General features: G+C 35.0%; 1 protein-coding gene across 2 annotated transcripts in view; it reads left to right on the forward strand.

The window, feature by feature from the left end:
* LOC121383223 (equilibrative nucleoside transporter 1-like) overlaps window positions 1-14,267 on the forward strand; it is a 73,707-nt gene extending 59,440 nt beyond the window's left edge. For both annotated transcript variants that reach the window (XM_041513110.1, XM_041513111.1), the window contains 8 exons: window positions 306-391; window positions 754-802; window positions 4,917-5,014; window positions 7,539-7,649; window positions 7,950-8,052; window positions 10,278-10,363; window positions 10,969-11,168; window positions 14,129-14,267. In XM_041513110.1, the coding sequence (XP_041369044.1) occupies window positions 306-391; window positions 754-802; window positions 4,917-5,014; window positions 7,539-7,649; window positions 7,950-8,052; window positions 10,278-10,363; window positions 10,969-11,168; window positions 14,129-14,249 (854 nt within the window). In that variant the 3' untranslated portion in view covers window positions 14,250-14,267. The remainder of the gene's footprint in view (window positions 1-305; window positions 392-753; window positions 803-4,916; window positions 5,015-7,538; window positions 7,650-7,949; window positions 8,053-10,277; window positions 10,364-10,968; window positions 11,169-14,128) is intronic.
* The last annotated feature ends 5,207 nt before the right edge of the window (window positions 14,268-19,474 follow it).

Raw genomic sequence — 19,474 nt, forward strand, 5'->3', positions numbered from 1 at the left:
CGTGAAAGCCAGTTTTCCATTGACTTTTGGGAATTACTGGTTACATTATCAATAATGTGATAAAACAAAAAACCGTTAGACAGTCAATCTAAGATACAAAATATAATATTGGTTAACATTTATTATTTAGGTGTAAATTGTGTTTATATATTTGTCTGCAGTGAATTTTATTAAATACTTTACTTATTTTATAGTTGCATCATTATTGTTTTTAACTAACAATGTCTGTGAATTGTTTTGTTTTTATAAATGATTTACTTTCGTATTAAATTTAAATGGTTAAAGTGTGAGCCATTGTATTTCAGTGGCTGTTGGTGTTTACCAGAACAGCATATATGGGTTAGCTGCAATGCTTCCTATGAAGTACACCAATGCTGTTGTCTTTGGAAATGTAAGTATTTACTCGTCAATGGATTTGGTTTTCATGTAATCCTTTTAGACACAAATGATGTCTATTTGGTTTATAAATGCCTTATTGCTGTTTAATAGCGATAAATAATTATTAAATTGCTATTTCAATACAATAATATTTGTGAAATTCTTTAAATGTCAAAATTTTATCTTATTTACCAAAAAGGTCATTTGATAAAAAAAAAAATTATATATGTTTTTGTCACAGAATGGTTTTGCAATTATGGTTATTTTGCTGCTGTATTAATATTTAAGATTAATATTTTAAGATCTCAACTGACTATGTTAGTGGTAAATTTGAAAAATAAGTTTTCATATACAGAGATTTTGTATGTTTTTCAGAATTTTTCCGGCACATTGGTTTCCGTCATCAATATCATATCACTAGTTGGTAAGAAATTACCTTTACATTTTAATGTGATATGTAGAAATTAATTAACCAGGCTCTTGGCATATTATTCATAAATGGAATGGAAGAAAAACATATTATTTTATTAAAAATTAACAAAAATAATTCCACAATTATTAATAAAGTGACTTTAAAAACAACCTTGGTTAAAAAAAATAATAATATAACCTCGGGTAGTGAAGACAATAACAAGATTTGCTTCCACAGGTTCATTTATTAATAATGATCATATGAAAAACCTGCAATAACAATAAGACATTTCTTATAATCGTGTTTAAATAAATATGATAATAATAATAATAATAGAGATGTTCATTCATTCACTCACTCATTCTTTCATTCACTCACTCACCCATTCATTCATTACAAACACCTGTGCATGTACATGTCTATATAAAAACATATTTCATACATTTGTCTTATATGAACTAAAATATAACACAGTCTGGTATTCAATATTGAGTTAAAATGTTATTATAAAACATTCACTTACCAGACATCTCATTCTAGTTTGCACTAAAACTCATGTGAAAATATAGTAAAGATTCTTTGACTTTGCAGTCGTCGATTCAAAGATGTTGTTCAGATCAAAGCAGAACAAAAATGAGATCGGGTGTGGTTAATTTGGTGGGATCAGGTGGGAAAATACCCAGCATGCAGTGCTACTGTCCTAAGCATCACTGTATTCAGTCAACCGTCACCTGTCACTAATTACACGTGCCACCGAAAACATAACAACCCAATACCCAATCTAAACCAACCAACCAATAACATTACCCTCACTATTAATATATAAACTGTAATAAGGTAAGTGACTAACTACAAACGATTAATATCCTAAATATCTAATTAATAATATGTTTAATAACAAAACTACACTTGCTTACAATAACATTACTCCGGTCTCTCTTCAGTGATGTGGCATTGAGGTGTGTGGCTCATTTTGATAATACGTCAACATAGCAACAGCAGGCAATTTTTAAAAAAACAGCTCATTTTTAATAAATGCTCGTTTTGAACTTTCAGACTTAATATATTTATCTATTTACTCAGTTAATACATTGATTAAGGAGGAAGTGGTACACTGCTCGCAGTCTGGGAATCAATCCCCATCAGTGGACCCATTGGACTATTTCTCGTTCCAGCCAGTGCACCACGACTGGTATATCAAAGGCCATGGTACCTATAAAAGATCCCTTGCTACTAATGGAAAAATATAGCGGGTTTCATCCAGAAGCAGGTTTCCTAAGACTATAAATTATGTCATATTACCAAATGTTTGACAGCCAATAGCCGATGATTAATAAATCAATGTGCTCTAGTGGTGTCGTTAAACAAAACAAACTTTTAACTTTTCCTTATCAATTTGAGCCGCTACTCACCAGCTTGAATCACGGGCATTCGGGTCCAGGACCCATATTCACAAAAATCGTAAGCCTAGTTTTACACGTAAACGTAAATCTACGACTGAAGAGCTATTCACGAAACAACGAAAACGTAAATTGTGTGTCGAGTTGGACGTAAATATAAGAGTGCCTCCGGTTACAACTAACGCTGCATGTAAGTCGTGTATATGTAATAAATCAAGCACGATCGCCGTTATTTACTATTATTCATGGAAAGTGGCAGCATTTCCAATAATTGAAGCAGTTTGCGATGGCGAACGACCACGGATTGAACATATTTTTGTTGGTGATCTAACGGATGTTTTCAACTCTGCCAATTTCTCCTGAGTTATCTTTTCCTTTTTAAGAAATGTCCTCAAGTTCGTACCAAAACGCGGATCCTCACCAATACCAAAATACCATAGTTCACCGTTCTCAATGTTATTGTTAGCAGACGACAAACAAAACTGCGTTTTGTGCATTTGTTATTGACCCGGTAGCTATCGTTTCTAATGTGTTTTTTTATTTAATTCTCCGGTGAGAGTGTTAAATCGTAGATTTACGTCCAACTAAGTTACGTTTACATTTACGACCGTCTTTGAGAATAAGGTGCTTCTTGCACGTGAATGTAAATCAACGGCAGACATAAGTGCTAGTCATAGACGTAAATTTACACCTTTTTGTGAATATGGGTCCAGGTTGGAATTGGTCAGTGTTTAGTTTGTCATTATTATTGGTTGGAACTTGTCAAGTATGCTGAACTGTATTATGTGTTGTATTATAGTGGAAGAGTAAACATGGTATGATCAAACACAGATCCCAGTTTCTAAAGATTTGCAACACAATCAATATCAGTTGTGTCCTAGAATGATGATCTTTGTAGATATATCTTGTCATCTGTGGACTAGTTTCCATGTAGCATTCACCAAAACCTTGCATGTCTTCATCTCGAAAACAAAAGGTTTTGTTAGGTGTGAGTTAGCTTAAAGGTAGGGTCAACTCAAACAAGAGCCTTATGTGTTGGAAAGATGCATACCAGGACCACCAACACATACTGACACTTTAACAAATGAAAAACTCGTAATTTTAGAGTTAATAAAAAAAACATGATTATTCCTGCTAACTGGGGGCAGCCATTTTGTTTAGTTTTTGTGATGACCGGTAGTATATAACTAAATATATTTCAATTTGCATCAATAGAACGAATTGGAGTTTCAGTATTTTATTTTTTTTTAAATCCAAAGAAAAAATGCATATTATTAGGCCTATTGGTAGGGTACGTTCGAGCAGAAACGACCACTCACGATACCCAAGTGATGCTTTTCTTTTCTTTGGGACGACGTAATTGGTCAGTTTTGTGATTTTAGATGGGAAAGTCTACTTAATCAAGGGTTTTACAGAATTACTTACAGTAATAAAGCAGGCAGCTGATAATGCCCATTGCGATTGGAGGGGTATCCGTGCGGTTACCACACAATACCCTGGATCTTAATAAAAGAGGCACGTCTTTTTAGTGTGTCTAGACGCAGTGTCTGGGGACCGTCTAAATGTACACCTGCCAATCAGGAACCACAGGTACAGGCCACGGAAAGAAAAGACTCCGATTATTATTTCAGTACATGGATTAATTTACGTAAAACCTTAATACAGTTATTTCAACACTTTGACAATGGTAGTTTATTTTGTATTGAAAAATAATATATAATTGTTGTTGGCTTACTGGGATGACTATTATTACAGAACATTGCGATGCATTCGCAAAAATCAGGTATGTTTTGTTTCTTCAGTTCGAAGACTAATTCTTGACATGACACGTTAGGTATTACGTAACCACCAGCTCGCCAGAGGGCATATTCACTGGGATGGTACAAAATGGCTGCGCCCATTATATATAATAGCCGTCACATTTAACCGTTTTATTAATTAACTATACAATAATACTTGTTGATATTAAGCAATAATGTGCATTATATATCGTAGAATATGCATACCAGGACAAATGCCTTAATTGTCCCCTCCTTTAAGCTCCACCAACTGGTCATTTCAGGGTTTTGTGTTTATGGATACTTCTTGTCAAAGTTAAAGCATGTATACCATGCAATGGTAAATTATGTTTCTCTTAAGTTGGGCTCTTAATGTTCTTATTGTGTTGAATAATTACTGGATATCTAAACGCATTTTGAAAAGTTGTAAATCAGAGTATTATTGGGCTTAATGGTGATAATTCTAGCATTAAATAATTTATTTGAACAGTGAAGATCAGCTTTCATACTGATCACAGAAATCCTGGAAACTCATAGAATTTGCAGAAGTAATTTTTTAGATCTGAAAAAGCCATGGAGTTTTCAGTTCGGTCATGGTAAGTTAATAAAATGTAAAATGATACCAAAAAAATTAATCTTATTTAAAAATGACAGAAGAGATAGTTTTGTAATGTTACTAGATTATGTTGATAATCGTAGAAAAATCTTTGAAAATTCCAAAAAGGTCATGGAAAATGCATTTTTAAATCTCGACGAAAATATTTTTACCCTGGAAAATAAGTTTTTTTAGTCAAAAGATGTTAACTTGGAAAAACAGACTGTGGCACCAACGGAAATAGTTTATCTAAAATGTTAGAATTATAGCAAAGTTGGCGACTTCTTTCAGTTTTTATTCCAGTAATTTATTCAACTTAATATCTTGGGGTTTCTTCTTTGTTTTTTTTACAGTGGCACCGAATGTACGGACATCTGCAATTTACTACTTTGTGACGGCCATTCTTGTTCTTCTGATCGCTTTTGATGCTTATTATGTTTTACCTCTTACAGTAAGTTTTAATACAGAGGATTCAGATCACCTCCTTATTGTGTTTTACCTCTTACAGTAAGTTTTAATACAGAGGATTCAGATCTCCTCCTTATTATGTTTTACCTCTTACAGTAAGTTATAATACAGAGGATTCAGATCTCGTCCTTGTTATGTTTTACCTCTTACAATAAGTTTTAATACAGAGGATTCAGATCTCCTCCTTATTATGTTTTACCTCTTACAGTAAGTTTTAATACAGAGGCAGTGTTTCTGCCAGAAAGAAATTTTTGGGTATGGCGCTATGGAATTGAATGCAACCACAGTCAACAGGGGCTATGGGGGGGCCTCCTCCACAAAGAAAATGGGTTACATTTAGGGTTAGGCTTAAAAAAATAATACAATAATAATTCATTAATTTTGTCAAAATGTTAACTTAAAAAAAAATATAAATTTGGGTATGGCGCCATACCCATTTTACCCTCTGGTAGAAACCCTGAGAGGATTCAGATCTCCTCCTTATTATGTTTTACCTCTTACAGTAAGTTATAATACAGAGGATTCAGATCTCGTCCTTATTGTGTTTTACCTCTTACAGTAACTTTTAATACAGAGGATTCAGATCTCGTCCTTATTGTGTTTTACCTCTTAGTAACTTTTAATACAGAGGATTCAGATCTCCTCATTATGTTTTACCTCTTACAGTAAGTTATAATACAGAGGAATCAGATCTCGTCCTTATTGTGTTTTACCTCTTACAGTAACTTTTAATACAGAGGATTCAGATCTCCTCCTCATTATGTTTTACCTCTTACAGTAAGTTATAATACAGAGGATTCAGATCTCGTCCTCATTGTGTTTTACCTCTTACAGTAAGTTATAATACAGAGGATTCAGATCTCGTCCTCATTCTGTTTTACCTCTTACAGTAACTTTTAATACAGAGGATTCAGATCTCGTCCTCATTGTGTTTTACCTCTTACAGTAACTTTTAATACAGAGGATTCAGATCTCGTCCTCATTGTGTTTTACCTCTTACAGTAACTTTTAATACAGAGGATTCAGATCTCCACCTTATTATGTTTTACCTCTTACAGTAAGTTTTAATACAGAGGATTCTGATCTCCTCCATGTTATGTTTTACCTCTTACAGTAAGTTATAATGCAGAGGATTCAGATCTCGTCCTTATTGTGTTTTACCTCTTACAGTAACTTTTAATACAGAGGATTCAGATCTCCTCATTATGTTTTACCTCTTACAGTAAGTTTTAATACAGAGGATTCAGATCTCCTCATTGTGTTTTACCTCTTACAGTAACTTTTAATACAGAGGATTCAGATCTCGTCCTTATTGTGTTTTACCTCTTACAGTAACTTTTAATACAGAGGATTCAGATCTCCTCATTATGTTTGACCTCTTACAGTAAGTTTTAATACAGAGGATTCAGATCTCCTCATTATGTTTGACCTCTTACGGTAAGTTTTAATACAGAGGATTCAGATCTCGTCCTCATTATGTTTTACCTCTTACGGTAAGTTTTAATACAGAGGATTCAGATCTCGTCCTCATTGTGTTTTACCTCTTACAGTAACTTTTAATACAGAGGATTCAGATCTCGTCCTCATTGTGTTTTACCTCTTACAGTAACTTTTAATACAGAGGATTCAGATCTCGTCCTCATTGTGTTTTACTTCTTACAGTAACTTTTAATACAGAGGATTCAGATCTCGTCCTCATTGTGTTTTACCTCTTACAGTAACTTTTAATACAGAGGATTCAGATCTCGTCCTCATTGTGTTTTACTTCTTACAGTAACTTTTAATACAGAGGATTCAGATCTCCTTTAATTCAGGATTGTCTGTTATTTCTTTACATTCATCGGTGTATGAAAAAATTAAATCATTTTCAAACTGTGTGATATATATTTTTTTCCATACCCAGATGAACATAAAAGAAATAACAGACAATACTTATAATTAAATTTGAATCATACTTGCTAATAATAACTAAAAGTGTATACTTTATTTGGAATTACTTTTGGTCTATAAACAATAATGCTCAATAAGACAACTTGCCCATGTAAAATGACGTCATCAGATATGACATTCCCTGATGACATAATTTTTACATTCATCAAGAAATGAACACACACATTGCTACATCTGGACGAATGGGATGACATTACATTGTAATGAATGTAATATAAATTTAATTATTTAATTCTAATGGCAACGTGTGATATATTTAATACTAGAAGTTTACATATAGCACCTTTAGTCATGTTACCATTATCATCTACTGGATTTGGTTTGCTAGTATCTCTCAGTACTAGTATATCACATGGTGAATCCAAGCCACCTAGAGAGTTGTGTCAACTGAAGATTCGTGTAATTACCAGACCCAAACCACCAAGTGATGGCTTATTGATTTTTAAGTTTTATTTATTAATCAGTCTGTTAGGGTTTCAAGTTTTACACGCATAAATTCCCCATGTATAATCTGGTGTGTCTGTTTTCTTGGAATATTTTCTTTTGTTAAATTTCAGAAATTTTTCCGCCATTTTCAAGCAGTTGTTGCTTTAAAGACTGAGGGTGCATCCCGATCACAGGAGACCTGTTCTGAAATTGTTAAGAGATACTGGTTTGTATTCAAAAAGGTGAGTAATGTCATTAATTAGTTTGAACTAAATTGTATACATTTTCAGTCAACACAAAAATTAGTTTGTTAAACTAGATCTCCAGCATTGAAGTGTTGATCCATTGGACATATTGTTAACCCTGCCATACACCTGCATCTTGTTATTTATAAAAAAGTTCAATGATAGCTTTTTGACCAAATAATACAAGCAAAAATGTTTTTAAAATCCAAGAAAAAACTTCTGTAATCTATTATACTAGAAAAATGAGAACTGTGGCAAAAGCTTGATTTGACTTGTGTACATGTTGTGCTGTTTCAGATCTGGGTTCTTGTGTTTTGCGTGTGGTTTGTTTTCTTCGTCACACTGGCCATCTTTCCAGCCATTCAGAGTGACATCGTCAGACTTCATTTCCCCATCGCAGGTCAGTAAAGGAATAATCAACTACATTTGTGTTGTACAAAACGTTTTAGTGGTTTGGCAGTTTGGAGAGTAACTTGCTTATGTTTTTGCCCCACTTTCCATAAACACTATATCTACATTTACGCAAACGGATTACTATGCAAAGTCTGACGTCATCAAAGTGTATTTTTAAACCAAAAGTAAATAATTCATGTTATGATATCACCACACTGAAAAAGTTGTGAGCAGAAAAATGTTTTTCGATCAACTTTGTTTTCAACACACTGAATTCCCAAGAGCAGATTTACATGTTTGGACAGGGACTATATATATGCATTGTGTCAATAAACTCGCTCTTGAAAATTGTGAATGGAAACCGGGCCTTGCCCAAGGAAGTGGATCTAAAGTCTGTGATGTTTAACAAATTAAGTCAACTGTTTGACAGGATGGAGAGCAGCTGACACTGGATTAATAGAATCCAGGACTAAATCTCAAATTTCCTCTGGACAGATACCCTCCAAACAAAATCTCTATTGACATAATTGCCTTAAGTAAATCTGAGAGGTTGGAGGTTGTGTGACCAAAAATATAAAGCAAATACATTCATTGATGATAGTATAGAGCACAACTTGACCACAAAGGGAAACAGAATTTTTAATTTTGTTTTCCATCTATTGGAGTATGTAATTCCCGTCAGGGTTCACCACAGACGTCTTCCCATTCTGAAGACTGGCATTGTAGCTTTGTGCTAGATGTCTGATAACTCTGGATATATGTATTGGTGGTAACTGCTCCTTTACAGCTGAGACTCTACAGCTAGGGCACACCCTTCATATACAGTAAAACTTCTACAGCTAGGACACACCCTTAGTATACAGTAAAACGTCTACAGCTAGGACACACCCTTAGTATACAGTAAAACGTCTACAGCTAGGACACACCCTTAGTATACAGTAAAATGTCTACAGCTAGGGCACACTCTTCATATACAGTAAAACTACAGCTAGGGCACACCCTTAGTATACAGTAAAACGTCTACAGCTAGGGCACACCCTTCATATACAGTAAAACGTCTACAGCTAGGACACACCCTTAGTATACAGTAAAACTTCTACAGCTAGGACACACCCTTAGTATACATTAAAACGTCTACAGCTAGGGCACACCCTTCATATACAGTAAAACATCTACAGCTAGGACCACCCTTAGTATACAGTAAAATGTCTACAGCTAGGGCACACTCTTCATATACAGTAAAACTACAGCTAGGGCACACCCTTAGTATACAGTAAAACATCTACAGCTAGGGCACACTCTTCATATACAGTAAAACTTCTACAGCTAGGACACACCCTTAGTATACAGTAAAACGTCTACAGCTAGGGCACACCCTTAGTATACAGTAAAACGTCTACAGCTAGGGCACACCCTTAGTATACAGTAAAACGTCTACAGCTAGGGCACACTCTTCATATACAGTAAAACTACAGCTAGGGCACACCCTTAGTATACAGTAAAACGTCTACAGCTAGGGCACACTCTTCATATACAGTAAAACTTCTACAGCTAGGACACACCCTTAGTATACAGTAAAACGTCTACAGCTAGGGCACACCCTTAGTATACAGTAAAACGTCTACAGCTAGGGCACACCCTTAGTATACAGTAAAACGTCTACAGCTAGGGCACACTCTTCATATACAGTAAAACTTCTACAGCTAGGACACACCCTTAGTATACAGTAAAACGTCTACAGCTAGGACACACCCTTAGTATACAGTAAAACGTCTACAGCTAGGGCACACCCTTAGTATACAGTAAAACGTCTACAGCTAGGGCACACCCTTAGTATACAGTAAAACGTCTACAGCTAGGGCACACCCTTAGTATACAGTAAAACGTCTACAGCTAGGGCACACTCTTCATATACAGTAAAACTTCTACAGCTAGGACACACCCTTAGTATACAGTAAAACGTCTACAGCTAGGGCACACCCTTTGTATATCTTTAAAATATCACCCAAGATGATCATGAAGTGGATTGTGTACTTTTTCCATTAGGGAATGGGATTCTGTCTGGATGGGATATTCACCAAAGGGATTCTGCCTGACTAACTGCTACAACTAAACATAGTGATGTGATGTTACATGATTAAAATATTCTGCATTAAGGTTTTGTTATAGTAAATTAAAACATTTTTATTTGGTATGTAATTTTTTCTTTCAAATTGTAATATTTTCTTTCAGATTCTTTTTTTGTGGCCATTTTCTGCTTCTTGAGTTTCAACTTTTTTGCGATGGTTGGAAATGCCACAACAGAGGTTATTCGTGTGGTAAGTTAAACATTCAAAATGCTTTTATAGCGATTTCCATAGATTTAGCATACTGTGAGGATGGTTTCCGTTTCACCAGCAATAAATGTATAGGTTTCTTGAAAATTTGGCTTGCAAGATCAGTTATGAGCTAAATTCATTCAGTTTTCATTTAGAAATTAAATAACTCGGGAAATACTGTGATATTGACTTCTGACTACTACAGGCGAGATATCTCGCCCGATGTCACGTCAGTCGACATACTGTACACTGTATACAGTGCATTCCCCAATTCATATTTCCCGCCATTTTGCACATGGCATGCACTGGAAACGGAAATATAATACAGAAAACAGATTACTTGACAAGTTTGTGGCTTTTGTTTTTTAATGGAAAATACCCACAAAAATAATACTTACCGATTCAAATTTGAATTTTATTTTATGTATTTGTAAAAGATTTAAGTGGATATATGTTGGAAAAAATTGTAAACTTGTACCCACTCAACGTGGTTTTTGTCAAAAATTAATCCAATAGTCTAAAGGTTAAAAACTGACATGAATTACTCTAGGAAGTACATGCATTGTGATGTTAAAAACTTATTGGCTTACTGAAATGTTTTTCAGCCGGGTCCACGTTGGCTATGGATTCCTGTTTTGCTACGAGGCTTGATCTTTATTCCATTCTTCTTGTTTTGCAACTACCGTCCCGAAGTGCGCACACTACCTGTGCTGATCAGTAACGACTATGTCTATATTGCTGGTGGCGTATTGATGGCATTCACCAGTGGATATTTTAGCAGCCTGGCAATGATGTATGCACCCAAGTAAGTTCAGTACTTCTAATAGTCCAGTACTTCTAATAGTCCAGTACTTCTGTTAGTCCAGTACTTCTGTTAGTCCAGTACTTCTAATAGTCCAGTACTTCTGTAAGTCCAGTACTTCTGTAAGTCCAGTACTTCTGTTAGTCCAGTACTTCTGTTAGTCCAGTACTTCTGTTAGTCCAGTACTTCTAATAGTCCAGTACTTCTGTTAGTCCAGTACTTGTTAGTCCAGTACTTCTAATAGTCCAGTACTTCTGTTAGTCCAGTACTTCTGTTAGTCCAGTACTTCTAATAGTCCAGTACTTCTGTTAGTCCAGTACTTCTGTTAGTCCAGTACTTCTAATAGTCCAGTACTTCTGTTAGTCCAGTACTTCTGTTAGTCCAGTACTTCTGTTAGTCCAGTACTTCTGTTAGTCCAGTACTTCTAATAGTCCAGTACTTCTGTTAGTCCAGTACTTCTAATAGTCCAGTACTTCTAATAGTACAGTACTTCTGTTAGTCCAGTACTTCTGTTAGTCCAGTACTTCTAATAGTCCAGTACTTCTAATAGTCCAGTACTTCTAATAGTCCAGTACTTCTAATAGTCCAGTACTTCTGTTAGTCCAGTACTTCTAATAGTCCAGTACTTCTGTTAGTCCAGTACTTCTAATAGTCCAGTACTTCTGTTAGTCCAGTACTTCTAATAGTCCAGTACTTCTGTTAGTCCAGTACTTCTGTTAGTCCAGTACTTCTGTTAGTCCAGTACTTCTGTTAGTCCAGTACTTCTAATAGTCCAGTACTTCTGTTAGTCCAGTACTTCTGTTAGTCCAGTACTTCTGTTAGTCCAGTACTTCTAATAGTCCAGTACTTCTGTTAGTCCAGTACTTCTGTTAGTCCAGTACTTCTGTTAATCCAGTACTTCTGTTAATCCAGTACTTCTAATAGTCCAGTACTTCTATTAGTCCAGATATTTTCTTGACGCATTATGCTCGGCTCTGTGGCAGAACACAGAGTTGAGTTGAATTTGATCTCGTTTTATATGCCATGCAGTCCTTAGCTGGTTTATCACATTTTCTTATACATCCATTGGAGAGAACACGGTGTGAGATTTTTGGTATCACGTGTGTTGAGATATCGATTTAAAGACATCTGAATGGCTGCTATATGGTGATGACCTGGAGGACAAAGCCATGCCATCTAATAAAATATTTGTACCAAAATTGGTTGCTCTGTAAACTAATGTTGCAAACGGCTTGTAAGATAATTGTTAACTAAGTCAATGGCCACTCATGTAACGTTTTTTATTTACGCTTGTGCCTTTGCTCTAGAAAAGAGTTGCAGTGGAACTTATATTTGAGATTTTTGTGCAATATTTATTACTTATACAGCATCTAATAGTTAACTGTTGGAAATTCATTTAAATGTGGGGGGGGGGTTTTCTTTCGAAAAACCAAGTTAAACATTTAAAATGATTGAAAAATGCACTGAACGTGAAGCCAAATAGCACTGTTGAGATACCTTGTGCTGGGGTGTCATTAAACATTTGTTCATTCATTCATGTTGAGATACCATGGTGATACTACTGTGTTATATATCTCTTATGCAACTACAATGATCAAATAAATTAAGCCTTTTAGAATCTGGCTTAAATAAATATTAAATGCATCATGTGTTTTAGACTAATTTGTTTTAGATTATGTTGATCCGAAAACAGTTCTGAAGTACAAAAAACAAAGAGCTTCAGTGTTATTGGTCCCATACCGGTCCAACTGGTACTGCTTCAGATCAAGTTTGACTTTCATGGAGATTTACCCATTTTTGATAGAGTTATGGTCCTTGAACTTAGGAGACATGAAAATTTGTTTTCCATACTATTTTTTTTCATTGATTCAAGATATTGAGATAAAATTTCGTCAATGGAGTTATGGTCCTTGAACTTGAGAGCTACAAAAATAGGTGGGCCCTGTAGGGACATGTATTGCTAACTGAAACTTGAATTTGTCTTCACATTTTCGGACCGAACTAACCAAATTGCTAATAATTTATGGAGTCCAGCTAAAACTACTAGTAACAGTGAATAAATTAATTTAAAACACTGTAAATCAGGCTTCATATTCATAAACTAACTTAAGTTAATGTATGATACTTAAATACATTCAGGACTTAAAATAGGTACATAAGTATCATACATTTACTTTTTTTTTAATACAAGGCCAGGTTACAGATTTTCGAAGCTATAATAGCACTATGATATCGTAAAATCACCTTAGGCTGACGTCACTACAATACATGCCATACTTGACTTCATAGCCTACGATGGTTTTACGATATTGTGGCTCTAAGATGGCTTCGAACATATGGGATCAGGTCTTCGAACTATCCCAGCATGGTATTTATCTGCTGATGATGAATCTTATCCTTCTAATAATTTCAGTTTGTTTTGACATAAGAAGAAAAGTAAAAGTGTTTTGGAAATAACAAAAAAAAAAAAAACTATTTTTGTGTCCAATGTAGAAAGCTTAATTAAATTCCATAGTATGAAAAAAGGCATTCCCTGTGGGAAGGACCGAAAGTGTCTTGTAAATTACTTGCAACATCTGTGCCGATTTCTGTTTTGATTTGATAGCGTACTGTTTGCAGCCTAATGACGGATGTTTTTATGTTGCTCAGAAATAAATAGCTTGTAGTAAATTCCATAGTATGAAAAAAGGCATTCCCTTTGGGAAGGACTACATGTGTTTTGTAAATTACTTGCAACATCTTTGCCGATTTCTGTTGTGATAGCGTACTGTCTGCAGCCTAATGACGGATGTTTTTATGTTGCTCAGAAATAAATAGCTTGTAGTAAATTCCATAGTATGAAAAAAGGCATTCCCTTTGGGAAGGACTACATGTGTTTTGTAAATTACTTGCAACATCTTTGCCGATTTCTGTTGTGATAGCGTACTGTCTGCAGCCCAATGACGGATGTTTTTATATTCCAGGCAGGTGGAGCCGGAGAATGCTGGGACAGCTGGGATGATGATGGCCTTCTTCCTCGTCCTTGGAATCGTGTGTGGCATTAACTCGTCTCTAGGATGGGCGAAACTTATCGAGAGCTTTTAACACAGCTTCATAAATGGAGCAAGCTAGGAGGAAGCGCTTCTTGCCACTAGTTGTCTGAATTTCCTTGTCATGTTTGTGAAAAAACTATAGTGAGAGATATTCAAATTCCATAATTATATGACTATTTGAACATTTCATAATTTAAGAATCATGTAATACAGATTTTTTTTTTTTAATCATTCTAAATTGAGTAACCATCACAAAATAAGTGAACATATTTTATTAAGAATCATGTAATACAGATTTAATTTTTTTTTTTTTTTTTAAATCAGTCTAAATTGAGTAACCATCCCACTACAAGGGAACACATTTTCTAATTTGAGGAACATTTACAAACTTGTATTTGTAAATATATTATGTTTTCGGCAAATACTTTGATGAATTAGGTAATTTTAATTTAAGTATTGGGTTCTTGTCCTGTTATTGGCATGGGCAGGACCATAGCTGGCAAAACAGCTTGGATGGCAGTTGGAAATAAGGGATTTGAGTGAGAGTTCTGAGTAGAAGTATTGGGTGTTCGGACATAAAAAGTGCACTTGAGAAATCGGATTACCTCTTGGGATGGCCCAACCAAACATTTATTGTTTTTGAGGAAAGGATGTGGCACCACACATGCTGACCTGTGCATGTGTATATCTCTGTTCTCCGAAGGGTTCATTTAGGTTGGAAGGCAATCAGTAAATAATTGGCCACTGTTTGAATACCAGTGCCACTTCCATTATTTTTCGGGGCATTTTCACATTGTAACTTGAATATATGCATATGGAAATTAATTAAGCAACACCCGTATTTGCTCAGACTGAGCGACTTTAATGAACTGGTGCATGAAATGTGGCAAAGATTTCCATACCATATGAAATTTTCAATGAACAGAAAGGGATGAGGAGAAACAAAGCCAATAATACCATGACATAATGTGGTTTATTTGAAGATGATACAGATTTGGAAAATGTCTTCATTTCATTCAAAAACATTACGAATTTCACTGTTGTTGTACAGACTTAACTGCCAGTACCATGCACACATCTGGTTCACAGAATTGAAGAATAATGTCTGGCAAGTCCAAATATTGACTTTCCATCAGTACCTCATGTAACCTCCCTGCACATGAATAACTGCTTCAAGACGCCACCTCATTCCTTGGATCAATCTCTGGATTTGATTTTGAGGAATCCTGTTCCAATCCTCATGCAAAGCAGCAGTCAATTCATTGAGAGTCTGGACAGGTGGGTCTCTCTGTCAAACACGACGGCCTAAAATGTCCCATAGATGCTCAATGGGATTGAGATCTGGACTCCTGGAATGGTCTCGGCAGCATTCTGTTGCAAGAACTGGGTGACAGCGCGTGCTCTGTGAGGCCTGGAATTGTCATCCATGAAGATGGGTCTTGTGGCTAGAAGATGATTATCAAAACGGGGGACAACAGCTCTCTCAAGGATCTCCTGTTGATACCGAGGCCCATTAAGTTTACCACAAATGGTGATGAGGTCCATCTTGCAACCCAAGGAAATGCATCCCCATACCATGACTGATCCTCCCCCAAAGGGAACCGTCTCCTGGATATTGCGGGGAACCATGGCTGTGTTCCTTTGTCTCCAGACACGTGTACGACCATCCACCATATGCAATAAGAAACGACTCTCATCAAAAAAGTGAATCCTCTGCCATGATGCAATGTTCCAGCAAACACGTTGATTACACCAGGCAAGTTGTGCTGTTTTGTGAGCTGGAGACAGTTTTATACGCTTGATGGGTCTTCTGGCCCTGTATCCTGCTGCTTTCAGCCGATTCCTGACGGTCCTGTAGGAAATGGCTCTCCCTGGTAACCACTGTTGTTTTAAAGATAAGCTCGAGTCCCATGAACGGTGCCTAACAAGTCTCAACAATGTTCTATCCTCTCTTATTGTTGTCTTATGGGGTCTGCCAGGTCTTGGACGATCTTTAACATCATTGGTAGCCCTGTGTTTGTTCAACAGTCTTGAAATGATGGAAATATTGCGCCAAGTTGTCTGAGGGACATTCCTGCATTTCTCATGCCAATAATTTGCCACCTTGTCGCCTCTGACAATTTATGACGTGCCATGACAATTATGGTACTGAATATTCAATGCAAATTGACAGGAGAGAGTGTGACATGTAATCATTACAAACTTGATTTCAACACTGTTGAGAGTATGACATTTCACGTGCATTGTTCGTTGTTGCACGTGCATTAAATATCTCCACGAAAGTCATGCTATTCAGCAAGATGCCACATGTCAATAAATCATTAAAGAAAATGCTCTATTTTCATAATTCGCAGAAGTATAGGTCTGTGAATTGGGTGTTGCTTAATTTATTTCCATATGTATAAATCATGAATGAATATTATAGAAGTTGTAATAGGCCAAAGTTTGTTGAATGGTGGGAAAGTACTAATTTACCAATCATAAAAATCTTAAGTGGTTGTATATAGAGAATACTACATGAGTGACCGTTGGATACCATTTATCTTACAAGTTGGTTGATGTATCTTAATGACTAAAGGTTACATATTCTCTGTATAATTCTTGGAGTCTTATAAATTTGAAAATGTAGGTATATTTATTTTTTGGTATTTGTATCAGTGTTTGTGTCCATTTATTATATGAGCACATTCCATTTCCATTAGAAATTGAAAACTATTAATGACAAATATAAAACAAAAATTATCTAAAACTTGTTAACATGTGATTATTATCTTGGTTTTCTTTTTACCTGTATGGAACTTGACTTAACGACCAACCCATGGGTGGGATGTAGCTCACCGAGTGCTTGTCTCTGGGTCACTAGATCAATCCCCCTCAGTGGACTCAGGTTTTCTTTTGTCACAACAGTGCCTCATGACTGGACAATCAAAGGCCATGGTATGTACTGTCCTGTATGTGCTAAAATGCATTTGACATGATCTGCTGCTTTTCAATAGGAATGACCTTTGTGTTAATCAAGTGTCAAAATAACTATGTTGGACACCAAATAGTGATGTGTTGCTGTGGGGGGGGGGGGGGGGGGGGGTAGCTCACCACTGCCAGCTTCCTCTTCAGTAGGTACAAGGCCCATCTCACCATAATATAAGTAAAATTTAAGATAATTTCCAAACAGAGTATTCCATAAAGTTTCCTGCAGCTAGATTTGGACATAATCTTTCTGGTACGGATTTGGTAAATACACCACAAGTGAAAACATTAGAAAATAAAGATATTAATCTGTTAAAAACTGGATTGTTTTTCTAAACCTGTTACTTATTAAGTAATATTTGTTAAGTATTGTTGTATGAAGATTTTTTTTAAAACACAAAAAAACATTTATTATTTGTTTAATGTAGTAAATTACCAGAATGTTGTCCATGACACTTACTTTCCACAAATATATGAATAGAAAGTTATTTTTGGTTGAGCATTTACTATGTAAATATTTTGTTACCGGTATTTTGTTACCGGTATTTTGTTACAGTTTTTGTCTGCTGGAGATAGTTTTATTTTGATGTACTGTTATTTTAATAATTTTAATGATGTGTATTCTTGCAGAAAAATTTGTGAATTATATTTCTTTTGTTTGGGATTTTTTAGATGCATTATGCCTTTTTGTTTGATTGAATAATTATTGACTGTTTATTAATATGTAAACATTGCGAGTTTATTATTTACTGTGAATATAATGTGTTTATAGTGAAGGAATCCGAATGTAGTCAAGTTTTATTAATCATAACTTATTTTTATGGATAAAAGACCCTTTTAAGAGCCACCTCCATCACAGCACTCATGATTTTTGTTGAACTGGTACACTTGAAAGAAACTTACAACACAATGAAATTGTGCATGTTTATTAATTTCCTGTGCATTTTACTTAGACATATATGTACATATGTGTAGTTTTAGTTAGTGAAAAATATCAAGTCAGGAAGAGGGATTGTAATTTTAAATAATTAATTTTTACAGTTCTAGTGTGTTTCTGGTTGACATAATGTTTCTAGTCGATCCAAATTAATTTTTTGTAAAACAGAAAAGGTACATAACTCAGAAATTATGACCAGTAACATTAAAATATCTTATTCTGTAATACTAACAGATTGAGTAAATATATAGACTTTATTTAATTGAAATTGGGTTTTAAGTTATATATTTTATAAATTCATTCATGGTTGGCATTCATATTTTGGTATGGACATTTACTGCACTAAGTGAAGTGGCATGTCTTGTTTTACTTATCAAACCCACATTATTTTTTGGTTGAATTATTTACCATGTTTATAAGTAAAGTCCTTATTGATTGTACTGTTATGTCAAATATTATTTTCTTAAAATGTCTTTAGACCATGTAGTGTGGCTATAAATGTCAATGTCCTACGCAGTACAACTTACTCAGTGGAAATCATCTGTTTGTGTTGTTATAGGTAGTTTCATGATTTTCATTTGCTCTACATTATTCCACTTGTGTTAGTCAAATCCATTTTTAAATCCAGTTACGAGCAGGCTGTATTGAGTCTTTATATTCAGTTTTTAGTTTGCTTTATAACATTGTGTATTATTGATAACTTCCCATTGGTCAGGGTAATGTTAGATGTTTTATCTGAGATTGTATTGTACTGCTCTGTGGTTTTTCACGCTGATGTTTCACTCTTTTGGTTGAAGTTGGGGAATCCTCGTTGACAACTGAGCACACTCGGTTTGATGACAGCATTCAGACTCTAGCTGGAGGTGTACGTTAGCATGCAGTAACACTTAGGGTAAGCCCCACGTATCCGGTGTGGTGCTGATGATAAACTGGGCATTAGTATTAAGACATTTTTGTACAGATATATTTTTATTTCATGATGAATACTAGTATGACAAAACTTGCAAAGAGTTTAAAATGTGACAAAATAAAGATGCCATATATATCACTTAAGATTTAGATTTATCTTAATCAGTTTGTTAATTTGTTTTGATTATTATTATTATTTACAATTACATTGATGTAATAAAACAATTTTAGTAATTAATCGACCATTTGACGAGTGCTTACTAGTACTAATTTGTTTATTTCTATATATATATATTGTTTACAGCAGTGTCAACTAATTTTAAGGAAGACTTCTAGCAAAGAAAAAAAGTTGAATTTGATTACTTAAAACATGAAATATATGGTGACTAAAACTTTTAATGATGTCAAGTCCCTCTTTTATTGACACAGTATCGGTACATAATATGTTTTATCCTATAACTTAA

Source organism: Gigantopelta aegis, chromosome 10, assembly GCF_016097555.1.
Source record: "Gigantopelta aegis isolate Gae_Host chromosome 10, Gae_host_genome, whole genome shotgun sequence".
Classification (NCBI taxonomy): Eukaryota; Metazoa; Mollusca; class Gastropoda; order Neomphalida; family Peltospiridae; genus Gigantopelta; species Gigantopelta aegis.